The 16,031-nt window shown below is 36.5% G+C and overlaps 1 protein-coding gene across 1 annotated transcript in view; it reads left to right on the top strand.

The window, feature by feature from the left end:
• SENP5 (SUMO specific peptidase 5) overlaps window positions 1-16,031 on the top strand; it is a 47,608-nt gene that overhangs the window by 24,055 nt on the left and 7,522 nt on the right. The window contains exons 3-7 of the mRNA XM_068967083.1: window positions 1,653-1,758; window positions 1,912-2,050; window positions 2,305-2,352; window positions 8,399-8,476; window positions 14,851-14,988. Of these exons, the coding sequence (XP_068823184.1) occupies window positions 1,653-1,758; window positions 1,912-2,050; window positions 2,305-2,352; window positions 8,399-8,476; window positions 14,851-14,988 (509 nt within the window). The remainder of the gene's footprint in view (window positions 1-1,652; window positions 1,759-1,911; window positions 2,051-2,304; window positions 2,353-8,398; window positions 8,477-14,850; window positions 14,989-16,031) is intronic.

Below are 16,031 nucleotides of genomic sequence, written 5' to 3' on the forward strand. Positions count from 1 at the left end.
ACTTACAGTCCTCATTTTTTCTGTCTACACACAGTGGACTTAACTGTCAGACTGATGGTTAGCAGACTGTTGCTCTTCCCCACTCAGCATCAATGAGTAGCCTAAGTCATATCTCTCTTCTGTGAGTCTCTAAGCCTTCTCTCAGCTTCTTTGAAGTTACTTAATATCCTGGTTTTAATTCCTAGGATATCTTTAGGTATATTTCTTCAGTGGATCCTCTTGGAAGCCATTAAAATGCATATACATGTTACTTAAATTGATGTAAAGACTAGCCTGTATTCTGGCTAAGAAGTCATCCTTTAATTGTTTCCTCTTTTAAAACGTGCCTCACCAGCTATTATCCAGTTAAGCTCACCTCATAGGGTTATGCAGTATCATAAGTATTCAGTTCAGCTCAGTTGCTCAGTCGTGTCCGACTCTTTGCGACCTCACCACGCCAGGCCTCCCTGTCCATCACCAACTCCCGGAGTTTACTCAAACTCATATCTGTTGAGTCGGTGATGCCATCCAACCATCTCATCCTCTGTCATCCCGTTCTCCTGCCCTCATCCCTCGCAGCATCAGGGTCTTTTCCAATGAGTCAACTCTTTGCATGAGGTGGCCAAAGTATTGGAGTTTCAGCTTTAGCATCAGTCCTTCCAATGAACACCCAGGACTGAACTCCTTTAGGATGGACTTGTTGGATCTCCTTGCAGTCCAAGGGACTCTCAAGAGTCTTCTCCAACACCACAGTTCAAAAGCATCGATTCTTTGGGCTCATCTTTCTTCACAGTCCAACTCTCACATCCATACATGACCACTGGAAAAACCATAGCCTTGACTAGACAGCCCTTTGTTGACAGCCCTCTGCTTTTGAATATGCCGTCTAGGTTGGTCATAACTTTGCTTCCAAGGAGTAGCGTCTTTTAATTTCATGGCTGCAGTCACCATCTGCAGTGATTTTGGAGCCCAAAAAAATAAAGTCTGACACCGTTTCCGCTGTTTCCCTATCTATTTCCCATGAAGTGATGGGATCAGATGCCATGATCTTCGTTTTCTGAATGTTGAGCTTTAAGCCAACTTTTTCACTCTCCTCTTTCACTTTCATCAAGAGGCTTTTAGTTCCTCTTCACTTTCTGCCATAAGGGTGGTGTCATCTGGATATCTGAGGTTATTGATATTTCTCCTGGAAATCTTGATTCCAGCTTGTATAATAGCTATCAAATTGTATGATATTAAAAATGTCTTAGAATTCGTCCTCTGTTGAGATGTGAAATTTCATACCTTTATCAATAGTAAATACAACTGACAGTGATCTCAACAATTCCCTCTAATTGTAAATTTTAAAAAGATAATTTCTTCAGTTACCAAATGTGCTAGACACATTTAACCAGGTGATTAAACCGTTTAGATTTTACCTTTAGGAGATAGACTTCTTCCCCAAGGCTAAGCTACTGAAAAATGTCAATCCTTAATTTCAGCTAGCTATTTTCTTTCTAGCAATCCAAAGTGAAATGATACCTTATCTTCTAAAAGATTTCTTTTTAGTGTAATACATTTAGTAATGTAATTTAAACATATGTTATATGTTGGGTATAGGTTAAGTATCAGGACAGTGACTTTGCTGAAAACGGCTGTTTCCATCTTAACTCTTCTTTCTTCCTTTATTTAAGGATTCCTAGATGAGGTTATGAAGAAGTATGGCAGTTTGGTCCCACTCAGTGAAAAAGATGTCCTTGGAAGATTAAAAGATGTCTTTAATGAAGACTTTTCTAATAGGTTTGTCAATAATGCTTAAGTTAAGCCCTTGAAAAGAAAATTATTGGCTTATAGGACTTTTCTCTTGATTAAAAAAAAAAAAAACCTGATACTTAACAATAAACTGAGTTAAACTTTTGTTGTTGTTTTACTTGCAAAATATTTCTGTTTCAGAAAACCGTTTATCAATAGGGAAATAACAAACTATCGGGCCAGACATCAAAAATGCAACTTCCGCATCTTCTACAATAAGCACATGCTGGATATGGATGATCTAGCAACCCTGGATGGTCAGAATTGGCTGAATGACCAGGTGAGTGTACTGTATATTCTCACCATAGAAAAGTTGCTGAGGATGTTGGACAATGAAGTGTAAAATGCAACCTCTGGGCTGGCCTCACAATTATCTTTTGGAATCAAGTATTCTTCACTCCTTACTATAGTGACTGTTCACTCACCCGGTATTAGAAAGGTTTGATTACTATTAGCAGTAGCTATGTTATTCCTTCTGAGTGGATGTTCTGAATTGTATGTGGGGTTAATGGGTTTTATATTGACTTTTTATAGGTCATAAATATGTATGGTGAGCTGATAATGGATGCAGTCCCAGACAAAGTAAGTGAAAACTTTTTCTACAGGAGAGAGGGTCCTATGTATTAAAGAAAGAAAGCCAATACAATATTGTAAAGTAATTAACCTCCAATTAAAATAAATAAATTTATATTAAAAAAAGCTTTTTCTTTTTAAAAAAATTGTATGTAATTATTTGATATTTCTTAGATTTTTTAAAAGATGTTTGTCTTGATCATGTGCTAGAATTGGGCATAAGTTCTATAAAATCATGTGAGCATAAAGTCATGCCAGTGTTTTCCTGCTTATTTATTTCAGAGTGGGTGTATTTTTGATAACTTAGGGAGGCTTTTTTTTTTTTTACATGCACAAAAAGGACTGTTCGCTTTAAGCATTTACATTTAACTTAAAGAATTTTTTTAACTTAAGGTCTTATTCTCTTTAAAAATGTAGTAAAGTGTGTTCATCTTCACTTTTTCTTGGATTAATCTTTGATACTCAGTTTAAATACAAACTAACCCCCATTAAACTCTAAAATTCCCTTAAGAGCTTAGTTACATATCAAAAAGCTATTTTTTTAATTTAATATATTTTGTTTCTGAATACTGATTGCCTGATTGGTAGCCATTAATTTCAATAAGCAAAACCTTTCCAATAAAGCAAAACCTTTTTAAGTACTTTATAAACTTTCATAAGTCTAATCATTTAAACAGGTAAATATAAGGAATCTCAGATTCCAACACTTTATTGATAGAGACAAAATGTCATAACTTTCCACTTAAAATAAAAAGTTGATTAAACATTTTAAATTGGAATCATGAAGCTAATCTGTCAGATTCTCTATTTTGTCTAATTCTCTTAATCAAAGTGTAAATCTAAACATACAGATGATTTTTAACATAAAAGTATTCATTTCAAAACTATAGTTTCCCTTTATTACCACTACATTTAATTCTAAACCTTCACGGTATAAAAAAGACACAACTGAAAGAGGTTCTCAAAATATGGTCGCCAAACCAGCAGCATCAGCATCACATGGGAATTTACTAGAAATGCACATTTTTGAGGAAAGTAGGGAAAACCACTAGACCATTCAGGTATGACCTAAATCAAATCCCTTAATGATTATACAGTGGAAGTAACAAATAGATTCAAAGGATTAGATCTGATAGAGTGCCTGAAGAACTATGGACAGAGGTTTATGACATTGTACTGGAGGCAGTGATCAAGACCATCCCCAAGAAAAAGAAATGCAAAAAGGCAAAATGGCTGTCTGAGGAGGCCTTACAAATAGCTGAAAAAAGAAGAGAAGCTAAAGGCAAAGGAGAAGAAAGACATACCCATTTGAATGCAGAGTTCCAAAGAGTTGAATGCAGAGTTCCAACTCTCTCTCCAAAGAGAGTTCTTACCTCTCTTCCAGGGAGAGATAAGAAAGCCTTCCTCAGAGATCAGTGCAAAGAAATAGTGGAAAAAATAGAATGGGAAAAACTAGAGATCTCTTCAAGAAAATCAGAGATACCAAGGGAACGTTTCTTGCAAAGATGGACACAATAAAGGACAGAAATGGTATGGACCTGCAGAAGATATTAAGAGGTGGCAAGAATACACAGAACGACACAAAAAAGATCTTCACGACCCAGATAACCGTGATGGTGCGATCACTCACCTTGAGCCAGACATCCTGGAATGGGAAGTCAAATGGGCCTTAGGAAGCATCTCTACAACTAAGCTAGTGGAGGTGATGGAATTCCAGCTGAACTTCAATTTCAAATCCTAAAAGATGATGCTGTGAAAGTGCTGCACTCAATATGCCAGCAAATTTGGAAAACTCAGCAGTGGAAAAGGTCAGTTTTCATTTCAATCTCAAAAAAGGGCAATGCCACAAAAGGGCAATTGCCAAAAAAGGGCAGTGCCAAAGAATGTTCAATTATTTGTTGTGCACAATTGCAGTCATCTCACATGCTAGCAAAGTAATGCCCAAAATTATCCAAGCCAGGCTTCAACAGTATATTAACTTCCAGACATTCAAGCTGGATTTGGAAAAGGCAGAAGAACCAGAAATCAAATTGCCAACATCCGCTGGATGATCGAAAAGCAAGACAATTCCAGAAAAACTTCTATTTCTGCTTTATTGACTATGCCAAAGCCTTTGACTGTGTGGATCACAATAAACTATGGAAAATTCTTAAATGGATGGGAATACCAGACCACCTTACTTGCCTCCTAAGAAATGTGTATGCAGATCAAGAAGCATCAGTTAGAATCGGACGTGGAACAACAGACTGGTTCCAAATCAGGAAAGGAGTACATCAAGGCTGTATACTGTCACCCTGCTTATTTACATTAGAGAGCAGAGTACATCATGCAAAATGCCGGGCTGGATGAAGCACAAGCTAGAATCAAGATTGCCCGAAGAATATCAATAACCTCAGATATGCAGATGACACCACCCTTATGGCAGAAAAGTGAAGAACTAAAGAGCCTCTTGATGAAAGTGAAAGAGGACAGTGAAAAAGTTGACTAAAAACTCAACATTCAAAAAAGGAAGATCATGGCATCCAGACCCATCACTTCATGGCAAATAGATGGGGAAACAATGGAAACAGTGACAGACTTTATTTTGGGGGGCTCCAAAATCACTGCAGATGGTGACTGCAGCCATAAAATTAAAACACACTTGCTCCTTGGAAGAAAAGCTTTGACCAACCTATACAGCATATTAAAAAGCAGAGACATTACTTTGCCAACAAAAGTCCATCTAGTCAAAGCTATGGTTTTTCCAGTAGTCATATATGGATGTGAGAGTTGGACCATAATGAAAGCTGAGTGCCAAAGAATTGATGCTTTTGAACTGTGGTGTTGGAGAAGATTCTTGAGAGTCCCTTGGATTTCAAGGAGATAAACCAGTCCATCATAAAGGAAATCAGTGCTGAATATTCATTGGAAGGACTGATGCTGAAGCTAAAACTCCAATACTTTGGCCATCTGATGTGAAGAACTGACTCATTTGAAAAGAGCCTGATGCTGGGAAAGATTGAAGGCAGGAAGAGAAAGGGACGACAGAGGATGAGATGTTGGATGGCATCACTGACTTGATGGACATGAGTTTGAGCAAGCTCCAGGAGCTGGTGATGGACAGGGAAGCCTGGCGTGCTGCAGTCCCTGGGGTTGCAAAGAGTCGGACATGACAGAGTGACTGAACTAACTGAAAGTAGTTCTCAAAGTACGGTCCCCAAACCAGCAGCATCAGCATCATGTGAGAATTTACTAGACACGCAAATTTTTGGATCCATCCAAAATTTCTGGTAAGTCAGAAACTGGAGAGTGGGTCCTAGCAATCTGTTTTAATCAGCCCTTCAGTTTCTGATGCACTCAGAAGTTTGAGAATCACTGCCTAGAGATGGCTACTATAAGCATTTTTGTGGATACCTAAAGCTCCCTGGTTCTCAAAACAAATGTGCATTAGAATCCTCAGATACCAGATTGCTGAGCCTACTCTCATAGTTTCTGCTTTATTAAGTCTTTAGTGGGGCCTGAGAATTTGTATTTTAACAAGTTTCCAGATGATACTTACACTGCTGGTTTGATGGCCACATCCTGAGAACCTCAGCTTTTCATCTCAAGTGAGTCAAAGTTACTGAGTAAACACTTGAAGACCATAGTATGTTTACTCTCTCTGGTGAGCTGATACTCATTTATAAGCCAGAATTTTAAAAAGGCCAAGGATGCAGAACATGATGTGCCATATGACTAGAGTAATTTTTTCAGTATTAGCAGTGACCTTTTTATAGTTACTATTGGGCTTCCCTGATAGCTCAGGGGGTAAAGAATCTGCCTGCAATGCAGGAGACCCCGGTTCAGTTCCTGGGTCGGGAAGATCCCCTAGAGAAGGGCAGGCTACCCACTCCAGTATTCTGGCCTAGAGAATTCCATGGACAGTCCATGGGGTCGCAAAGACATGGACAGGACTAAGCCACTTTCACTTGCATGACTATCAGTTCAGTTCAGTCGCTCAGTCGTGTCCAACTCTTTGTGACCCCATGAATTGCATCACGCCAGGCCTCCCTGTCCATCACCAACTCCCGGAGTTCACCCAAACTCATGTCTATCAAGTCAGTGATGCTATCCAGCCATCTCATTCTCTGTCGTCCCCTTCTCCTCCTGCCCCCAATCCCTCCCAGCATCAGAGTCTTTTCCAATGAGTGAACTCTTCACATGAGGTGGCCACAGTACTGGAGTTTTAGCTTCAGCATCAGTGCTTCCAATGAACACCCAGGACTGATCTCCTTTAGAATGGACTGGGTAGATCTCCTTGCAGTCAAAGGGACTCTCAAGAGTCTTCTCCAACACCACAGTTCAAAAGCATCAATTCTTCGGCGCTCAGCTTTCTTCACGGTCCAACTCTCACATCCATACATGACCACAGGAAAAACCATAGCCTTGACTAGGCAGACCTTAGTCGGCAAAGTAATGTCTCTGCTTTTGAATATACTATCTAGGTTGGTCATAACTTTTCTTCCAAGGAGTAAGCATCTTTTAATTTCATGGCTGAAGCCACCATCTGCAGTGAATTTGGAGTCCCCCAAAATAAAGTCTGACACTGTTTCCCCATCTATTTCCCATGAAGTGATGGGACCAGATGCCATGATCTTAGTTTTCTGAATGTTGAGCTTTAAGCCAGCTTTTTCACTCTCCTCTTTCACTTTCATCAAGAGGCTTTTTAGCTCCTCTTCACTTTCTGCCATAAGGGTGGTGTCATCTGCATATCTGAGGTTACTGATATTTCTCCCGGCAGTCTTGATTCCAGCTTGTGCTTCTTCCAGCCCACCGTTTCTCATGATGTACTCTGCATTTAAGTTAAATAAGCAGAGTGACAATATACAGCCTTGACATACTCCTTTTCCTATTTGGAACCAGTCTTTTGTTCCATATCCAGTTCTAACTGTTGCTTCCTGACCTTCTCAAGAGGCAGGTCAGGTGGTTTGGTATTCCCATCTCTTTCAGAATTTTCCACAGTTTATTGTGATCCACACAGTCAAAGGCTTTGGCATAGTCAATAAAGCAGAAATAGATGTTTTTCTGGAACTCTCTTGCTTTTTCCATGATCCAGCAGATGTTGGCAATTTGATCTTTGGTTCCTCTGCCTTTTCTAAAACCAGCTTGAACATCTGGAAGTCCATGGTTCACATATTGCTGAAGCCTGGCTTGGAGAATTTGGGGCATTACTTTACTAGCGTGTGAGATGAGTGCAATTGTGTGGTAGTTTGAGCATTCTTTGGCATTGCCTTTCTTTGGGATTGGAATGAAAACTGCCCTTTTCCAGCTCTGTGGCCACTGCTGAGTTTTCCAAATTTGCTGGCATATTGAATGCAGCACTTTCACAGCATCATCTTTCAGGATTTGAAACAGCCATCACCTCCACTAGCTTTGTTCGTAGTGATGCTTTCTAAGGCCCACTTGACTTCACATTCCAGGATGTCTGGCTCTAGGTGAGTGATCACAGCATCGTGATTATCTGGATCGTGAAGATCTTTTTTGTACAGTTTTTCTGTGTATTCGTGCCACCTCTTCTTAATATCTTCTGCTTCTGTTAGGTCCATACCATTTCTGTCCTTTATTGAGCCCATCTTTGCATGAAATGTTCCCTTGGTATGTCTAATTTTCTTGAAGAGATGACTATAGGAGTCTACAAATCCACATTCCTCAAATGGAATTAGTTTTGTACTTCCCATCCCTTGAGTTCAAGGTAACTGTTACCTTTTTCTTTCATAGCCTTTTTCAACTTTATCACCTGATTTGACAAGATTTATCAGATTGTTTCTTTACTTGATTGGATTCAGGTCATCTGTTTACTGCCCCAGTCCAGTTCTGATAAGATACCGCATCTGTAAGGTCATTCTAATGAAAATTTGAAATAGTCTTTTGTGAACTGCTGTAATGTATGTTTTTGTCATTATTTTTAACAAAAAACTTTTCCTCATTTTTTTGTCTGTCTTACATTCAGGGATTTTTAAATTTCCCTTTTGTTGTGAATTTAAGTCCTGACACAGCCTAACATAATCTTGAGTGCTTGTATTTGATGTCTTTCTAGGTTCATTTCTTCAACAGCTTTTTTCATAGACAGCTGGTTACCAAAGGATATAATGGAGTAAAAAGATGGACTAAAAAGGTATTTGCTTTATTTCTTTTTTATTCTAAATTTGAAATGCAGATGAAGCTATCTTTACTGCCAATATGATACATAGTAGAAACAGGCCCATTGACTTAAAGTTGCTTTTTATTATTTCTTTTAAATCTTTTTGTTTGAAAGACAAGACACTAGTAAAATTTCTCAGTCTATCCAGTTGACTGGAATCTGCTATAACAGAAAGCACTGGATTGGAAGTTAAAGGTTCTGACACTATTATTAGCTGGCTGTGCAACTTAGATAAGATTAATTTGGGCTTCAGATTGCTTATTTATAAAAACAAAATGATAAAGCAATCCCTAAGGTTCTTTCCAACCTTAATTTCTCTCTTTATTCATTGACTATGTCAGAAACATTATTTTAAAAGCCTATTTATGTTCTATTTTTGATATTAAGGCTTTTGTAATTGTGGGTGTAAATTATTTTTGCAAAGTACAAACAGCTGATTGAACATTGCTAGGTAGGTTTTTTGTGCAAGGCATCATCAGTAGTGCCAAGATAAACTAAATTGAAGAGTGCACATCTGGGGAAATAATGAACTCAGGATTTAGACCTGGGTTCACATCCTGGTTCAGCCACTTAAATAGTTGTAAGACCTTAGGCAAATTACTTAATTCCCTTAAGCTTTAGTTTTATCATTTAAAAAATGGGAATGTCAGTTTTATTTATCTTGTGAGAATTAAATGAGAATGCATGTAAATCAGTAAGCACATGATAAACACACATTAAGTGGTCATCATTTTTATATTATGCTGGTAGAAGCATGGGAGAAGAAAGAATAGCCGGATTGCAAAGACCAAAGATGAGAGTGGCATGAAGTGAATCTGATTCAGAGATGCAGGGCCTTGTGGTCTACATTTTAAGTTTTATCCTAAATGTGTAAGAATCTATTGAAGGGTTTTAGGTGACAACATCCAATTTGTATTTTGCTCTAGTGGCACTGAAGATGGATGAATGTGGGAGCAAAGTTGATGTGAGTAGGAGGCCACTGCAGATTAACTGTACTTTAAATTACAATAGTAGAAGAGATGGGAGTTGTTCACAAATACGAGTGTGACCTAGGAAGTAAATTAACAGGACTTGGTGATGAGTAGGTTATGAGGGATGAAGAAGAGGAATTGTGAAAGATGACTTCTGAGCATGTAACTTGTGCCACTAGATGGGCTGTGTTGATGTTTATATTAGAAAAATTGAGGACGGCTAATTAGTAGGGGATTGGTCAAATGAAAGATATATGTCCGAGACTTCCTTGGTGGTCCAGTGGCTAAGACTCTGGGCTCCCAATGCAGGGTCCTGGGTTTGATCCCTGTCAGGGAGCTAGATCCATCCCACATGCTGCAACAGAGATTGCAAGTGCCACAATTAAGACCTGGTGCAGCCAAATAAATAAATAAAAGTAAATATAAAATACATATAAATAAAGATATGTATATACATCCATATAATAGGATACTACTTAACCAGGAGAAGTTACATAGCTGAGGAAAGATGATCATGTGTAGTATGGAGTAGAGAAAGGTTAGACAGGTATATCTTGAAGGTATTGTTGGTTTGGTTCCAGACCACGGCAATAAAGTGAATATTGCAAAAAAGTGAGTCACCAGATTTTTTGTTTTCCCAGTGCATATAAAAGTTATGTTTACACAATAGTCCCTTATGTTTGCAATAGTACTATGGATAAAAAAAATAATGTGCATACCTTAATTAAAAGTACCTTTTTGCTAAAAAAAAAAAAAAAATGCTAACCATCCCCTGAGCCTGAGTGAGTTAGAGCAATAATATCAAAGATCACTGATCATGAATAACTATAATGAATATAATAATAATGAAAAAATTTGAAATATTGCAAGAATTACCAGAATGTGGCAAAGAGACATGAAGTAAACAAATGTTGGAAAAATGGTGCCAATAGGCTTTATCTATGCAGGGTTGACATAAATCTTTAATTCATAAAATATGCAGTATCTGCACAGTACAGTAAAACAAGGTATGTCTTGTAAATAGCATGGAAATTTTTCTGAATAATAAATGACATGAAATTGAAGGAATAAAGCCAAGTATAATTCAGTGTCATTTCATTAAATATAATAAATTAAATTGTTCAATCCTGTGGACCTTCTCAGATTGGATTAAATCAGAAAATCCAACTATATGTGTGTATAAGAAACAAACATAAAATAATATGAAGAAGCTTGAAAGTCAAGTGACGGGTACTAGGCAAATGCAAACCAAAAGAAAGGAGTGGCGGTGGCAAGCAACAAGGAGGAACAGTAGTATTAACAGCAGATGAGGTAGAACTTAGGGTGAAAAGTACACTGTGATAAAATTTTAGTATATAGGAGATACAACAGTGATTACAAAAGCAAGGAGACTTTGGCAAATAGTGATATTGAGAGACCTCTTTCATAGTTGGACAAATCTAGCAGATAAAAAAAATAAGATCATATATAAAAAATACAACCAGTGTTTTTGGTTTAACAGATCTTTATACCCCTCAAAAAAGAGAATATACACATATTCTTATATCCAAGAAACATTTGTAAAAATTGGTCATGTACTTGGCCAAAATTATTACATATACTAAAAAAATAAGATCATATATAAAAAATACAACCAGTGTTTTTGGTTTAACAGATCTTTATACCCCTCAAAAAAGAGAATATACACTTATTCTTATATCCAAGAAACATTTGTAAAAATTGGTTATGTACTTGGCCAAAATTATTACATATACTATTCCTTAACCAGAGTTCAATCAAATTAAAAATAAGTAATAAAAGGTATCTAAAAAAAAAATCTTTAAAATGTTCACAAATATACATATTACTTGATATAACCCTTGGGTCTAAAAGAAAATAGATTATATAGTAAAGGACAGAAAAGGGAACACAATCTTAGCAGCCACTATGGAATAAAATGAAATCTCTTTTGAGAAAAAAAAATAGTCATAAATGCTATTATTATTAAAGAAAAAAGGAAAAATAGAAGAATTAAGTACTGAGTTTGATTACATTAAGAAAAATTATGGAGCAACCAAGAATTTGGAATGCAACAAATAGTGAAACAATGAAAGTACAAAGAAAATCCACAGCAGAATTTTTAAAAATTTATCTCAAAGCAGCAGAGTCCATTCTGTGTACAATTTAAAACTCTGATGATATAAAAGAAAAATGAATTAATTCAACTATATAAAAAGATAAATAGTAAACTGGGAAAAATATTTGATATCAAATGTATATTTATATCAAATATCAAAGAACTATTTTTTAAATATATAAGTGCTTCTACACATCAGTAAGAAACAACCTCACCAACTCAATAAAAAAAATGAGTGAATGATAAGAATGAAAAGTATTATAAAGAAGTCCTTGAGTTCTGGATATAAGTCTTCTGTCAAATCTATATTTTTTATTGTTTTGTCTCAGTCAGTCTCTAACTTTTCTCCTTATTTCTTTAACATGCATTTTGATGAATAGAGACTTTTATGAAATCTAATTTACCATACTCTTTTCTTTTATAGTCTTGCTTTCTATATCCAGTCTAAGAAATATTTGCCTCATATATTTTCTTCTAACAGCTTTATAGTTTTAGGTTTTATATTTACATCTCTGGTGCATCTCAGTTTTTGTGTAATCATAAGGTAGGGATCAAGGTTTTTTTTCCCCCCCATATGGTTGGATGGCATCACCGACTCAATGGACATGGGTTTGGGTGGACTCCGGGAGTTGGTGATAGACAGGGAGGCCTGGCGTGCTGCAGTTTGGGGTCGCAAAGAGTCGGACACGACTAAGCGACTGAACTGATATATATCCAGTTGTTTCAGTGGCATTTCCTGAAACGACTTCTCTTTCCCATTTTAATTGCTTTGGCATCTTTGGAGAAAGTTAATTGACCATATATGTGTGGGTCTATTTCTGGACTTGTTCTTTTGCACTGATCTCTTTGTTCTTATGCTAATACCACACTGTCTTGATCACTGTCTTTACAGTTTGTCTTAAAATCAGTGTAAATGGCCATGTTTAGCCTTCTTTTTTCAGATAGCTTTGGCAATTCTAGGTCCTTTTGCATTCTTGTCGAAATTTCAGAATCAGTTTGTCAATCTCTACTTTTAAAAAACTTGCTGGGTTATATTGGGATTGTGTTTAATCTGTACGTTCATTTGGAGAGAATGGAGGTCTTAACAGTATTGTCTTTCAGTCTATAAACATGGTATATTTTCCATTGATTTGTATCTTTAATTTTTTTAAGCAATATTTTTTAAATCTTACTGTACAGATCTTGCACCTAAATGTATCAGGTATTTCTGAAACTGCTATAAACAGAATTTTTAAAATGTTACATTTCAATTATTTGCAGTTAGTATAGAGAAATACAGTTGATTTCTCTATATTGACCTTGTATCCTGTGACTTGTCAGACTCACTCACTGATTCTAGGAGATTTTTGTAGATTCTATGAGATTTTCATAAATGATCTATAGATACTCTTTATCAAGTTAAGGAAGATACCTCCTATTTGTGGTTTGCTGACAGCTTTTAATCATAGATAGATGTTAAGTTTTATCAAATGCTTTCTCTGTATCTAAGAGATGGTGCTATGTTTTTTCATCTTTATCCCATTAATGAGATTCAGACTGAAGGAGCAGCACCTAATCTTGAGACATGTCAGTCTTAGAGCTACATGATGGTTCTTGAAGCTTCAGCTTGGTCATGACATAAATTCACTTCTCTCTACCATGCAGTGAAGCCACATGGCAATAGGTAGTTCTGTATAATCCTCTTACTGGGAACTGAAAGTGTTAGTTGCTCAGTCATGTCTGTGTCTGACTCTTTGCAACCCCATGGACTGTAGCCTTCCAGGCTCCTCTGTCCACGGGATTCTCCGGCAAGAATACTGGAGTGGGTTGCCATTCCCTTCTCTAGGGTATCTTCCTGACCCAGGGATCAAATCTGGGCCTCCTGCACGGTAGGCAGATTATTTACCGTTTGAGCCTCCCTCTTATAGTGAGAACAACAAATAATTGATATCAATAATATAATTGACCACACATATCATTCTTAATTGTATGTAATAAGGTTGTATGTGTGTGAAAATTAATATATTAAAGAAGAAAAAGATCTGGAAAGATACAAACCAAAGTGTATCTTTTAATCTGTACTTTGTAATTTTTATTTTAAAATTGCCTTATAATTAAAAAGCTTCTTTTTAAGAAAAATGTAAATTTGGTCTCATTTAATACTGTATTTTAAATATGATTCCTTGTTTTAGATACTCAGAATTTTTGAGCCAGAAAGGACCAGTTGTCTGTCCTGTTTAATATTTCCTGTCCACTTTACCTCCCAGGTTTGCAGAAGTGCTTTGTTCCAAGGTCATGTAAACTAGTGGAAGATTCTTCTAGAGCAGGACATTATCTGAATATCAGAAAGCAAAGAAGCCTTGAGAAATAGTTGCTAAGAATCTAGTTTAAAATAGTCTTGTAATTGTTTTAACTCAAGGAATCACTAAAATACTCATAAAAACACCTGAAAGAAGTCCATTCATCCTTCTGTTGACTACCTACTTCTTTATCATCCAGTCCACAACTGGGATTTTAAGTGGTATAGTGAGTGCTTCTAGATTTTAAAGGACATGTATTAGGATATGAAGCGTGAATTGGGATATAAAGGACATATAAATAATTATCAAGGATATTTTTCTCAATTTCGACAACTGAGAGATCCAAGGTAGTGATAATGATAACAGCTAAGATTTATTGGCTACATACAATGGTTAAGCATACTTTGTGCATTTTACATGTATTGTCACTCTCAACAACTTCATAAAGTGGATACTATTGTTATCTGTAGTTTGTAATTGAGGAAATCAAGGCACAAAGAAGCTATGCAAATTACCAAAGTCCTCTGACCACAGAGCTACAATTTGAACTTGACCAGACTTATTATACTGAGTCTCTAGAAGAATGCTAAAAGAAGGTTATATTGTTTTCTAATACCACAGTTCCTTCCTAGATAGGAATTGATTCTAGGTCAAATATGTATATAAGAAAATTATTTACACTTAAAAAATAAGTTAAATCATGTTAGGTAGTTAATAAGCACAGGTTAGCAGGTTAAGTGGAAAACAGTGCTTTCTGTACCTTGTTTCCTTATTGTTGTGTATTTTAGCTTACTAGATATAAACTAGTAAGCTTTAGATTAAGATCTGGCTTTAGATTAAGATCTGGCTTCAAATTCTGTCTTCACTTCCTAGATTTATGACCTTGGGCAGGTGAAAGGTTAGTAAATGGAAACTGCTGTTTCTTGTTGGTTTGGAAAGCCCATGGTGATGGCTGCATTTCTTTTATTTTTTCTTGATCAGGTGGATTTATTTAAAAAGAGTCTTCTGTTGATCCCTATTCACCTGGAAGTCCACTGGTCTCTCATTACTGTGACACTCTCTAATCGAATTATTTCATTTTATGATTCCCAAGGCATTCATTTTAAGTTTTGTGTAGAGGTAAGTTAATATACTCCCCTACTCCTTTTTTCCTATTCATTTTGTCATTGACCAAATGGTATCTCAGCTCTAGGCTAGAGCAGCAGAAGTCAGTACCACAGGTGATCAGTTTCTGTCATGGCATGTCAAAATGTTGGCAGAGAAATGGACTATAAGAGGAACCTCCAGATGGGAAGAGGTAGCAGTCCAGGATCTGGATCCCTCTCTGAGATACCTGTCCTATTTGGATTTCATCAGATTTTTTTTTTCAGTCATTCCCTTTAAACTACATTTTGAATATGGATAGAAATCATTTTCTGGGACTTCCCTGGTGGTCCAGCAGTTAAGGCTCCATGCTTCCACTGCAAGGGGCACAGGTTTGATCCCTTAGGGAACTAAGATCCTGCATGCTGTGAGGTGCAGCCAAAAAAACAAACAGAAATAATTTTTCTTGGTTTCTCCTAGAGCTAAAATTGGTTTGTACCTTCAAAATAACTTTTGTAGAATGAATCATAGCCAAGAGAAATCAGCTGGCAAAATATTAGAGTTCAACTGATAAGAGTTCAACAAGATGGCAGGATACAAAGCAAGAAAAATCAGTATGTTTCCTGATTTTCCTGTACTAGCAAGAGCTAGTTAGAAAATGTAAACAGATTTCATTTTTAAAAGCAACAAAGAGGTAAATTACCCAGGAATATACCCTAACAGAAAAGGGGGCATTCTTTGAGATGAAAACTCTAACGTACATAAAGGAAATCTGAATAGATGGAAAGATAGGCACACTCAATATGAGGAGATTAATTCTCCCTGAACTAATATAAACCAATTTTTGTCCTAATGTTTCTCAGGATTTTGAATGAAACTTGATAAACTCATCGAGAATTTACATTGCAGAATTCATGTCATGAACAGCTAAAATAGTTTTGAAGTAGAAAAAAACTGAAGGTCTACTAGATGCCAAACCATATCACAAAATTTTAATAATTGGTTAGGAGTAGACAAGTAGATGGATGGAACAACATGAAGAATCTAGGAATAACTCATGTATATGTAGGAACTTAGTA

This window comes from Capricornis sumatraensis, chromosome 1 (genome assembly GCF_032405125.1).
Source record: "Capricornis sumatraensis isolate serow.1 chromosome 1, serow.2, whole genome shotgun sequence".
Lineage (NCBI taxonomy): Eukaryota > Metazoa > Chordata > Mammalia > Artiodactyla > Bovidae > Capricornis > Capricornis sumatraensis.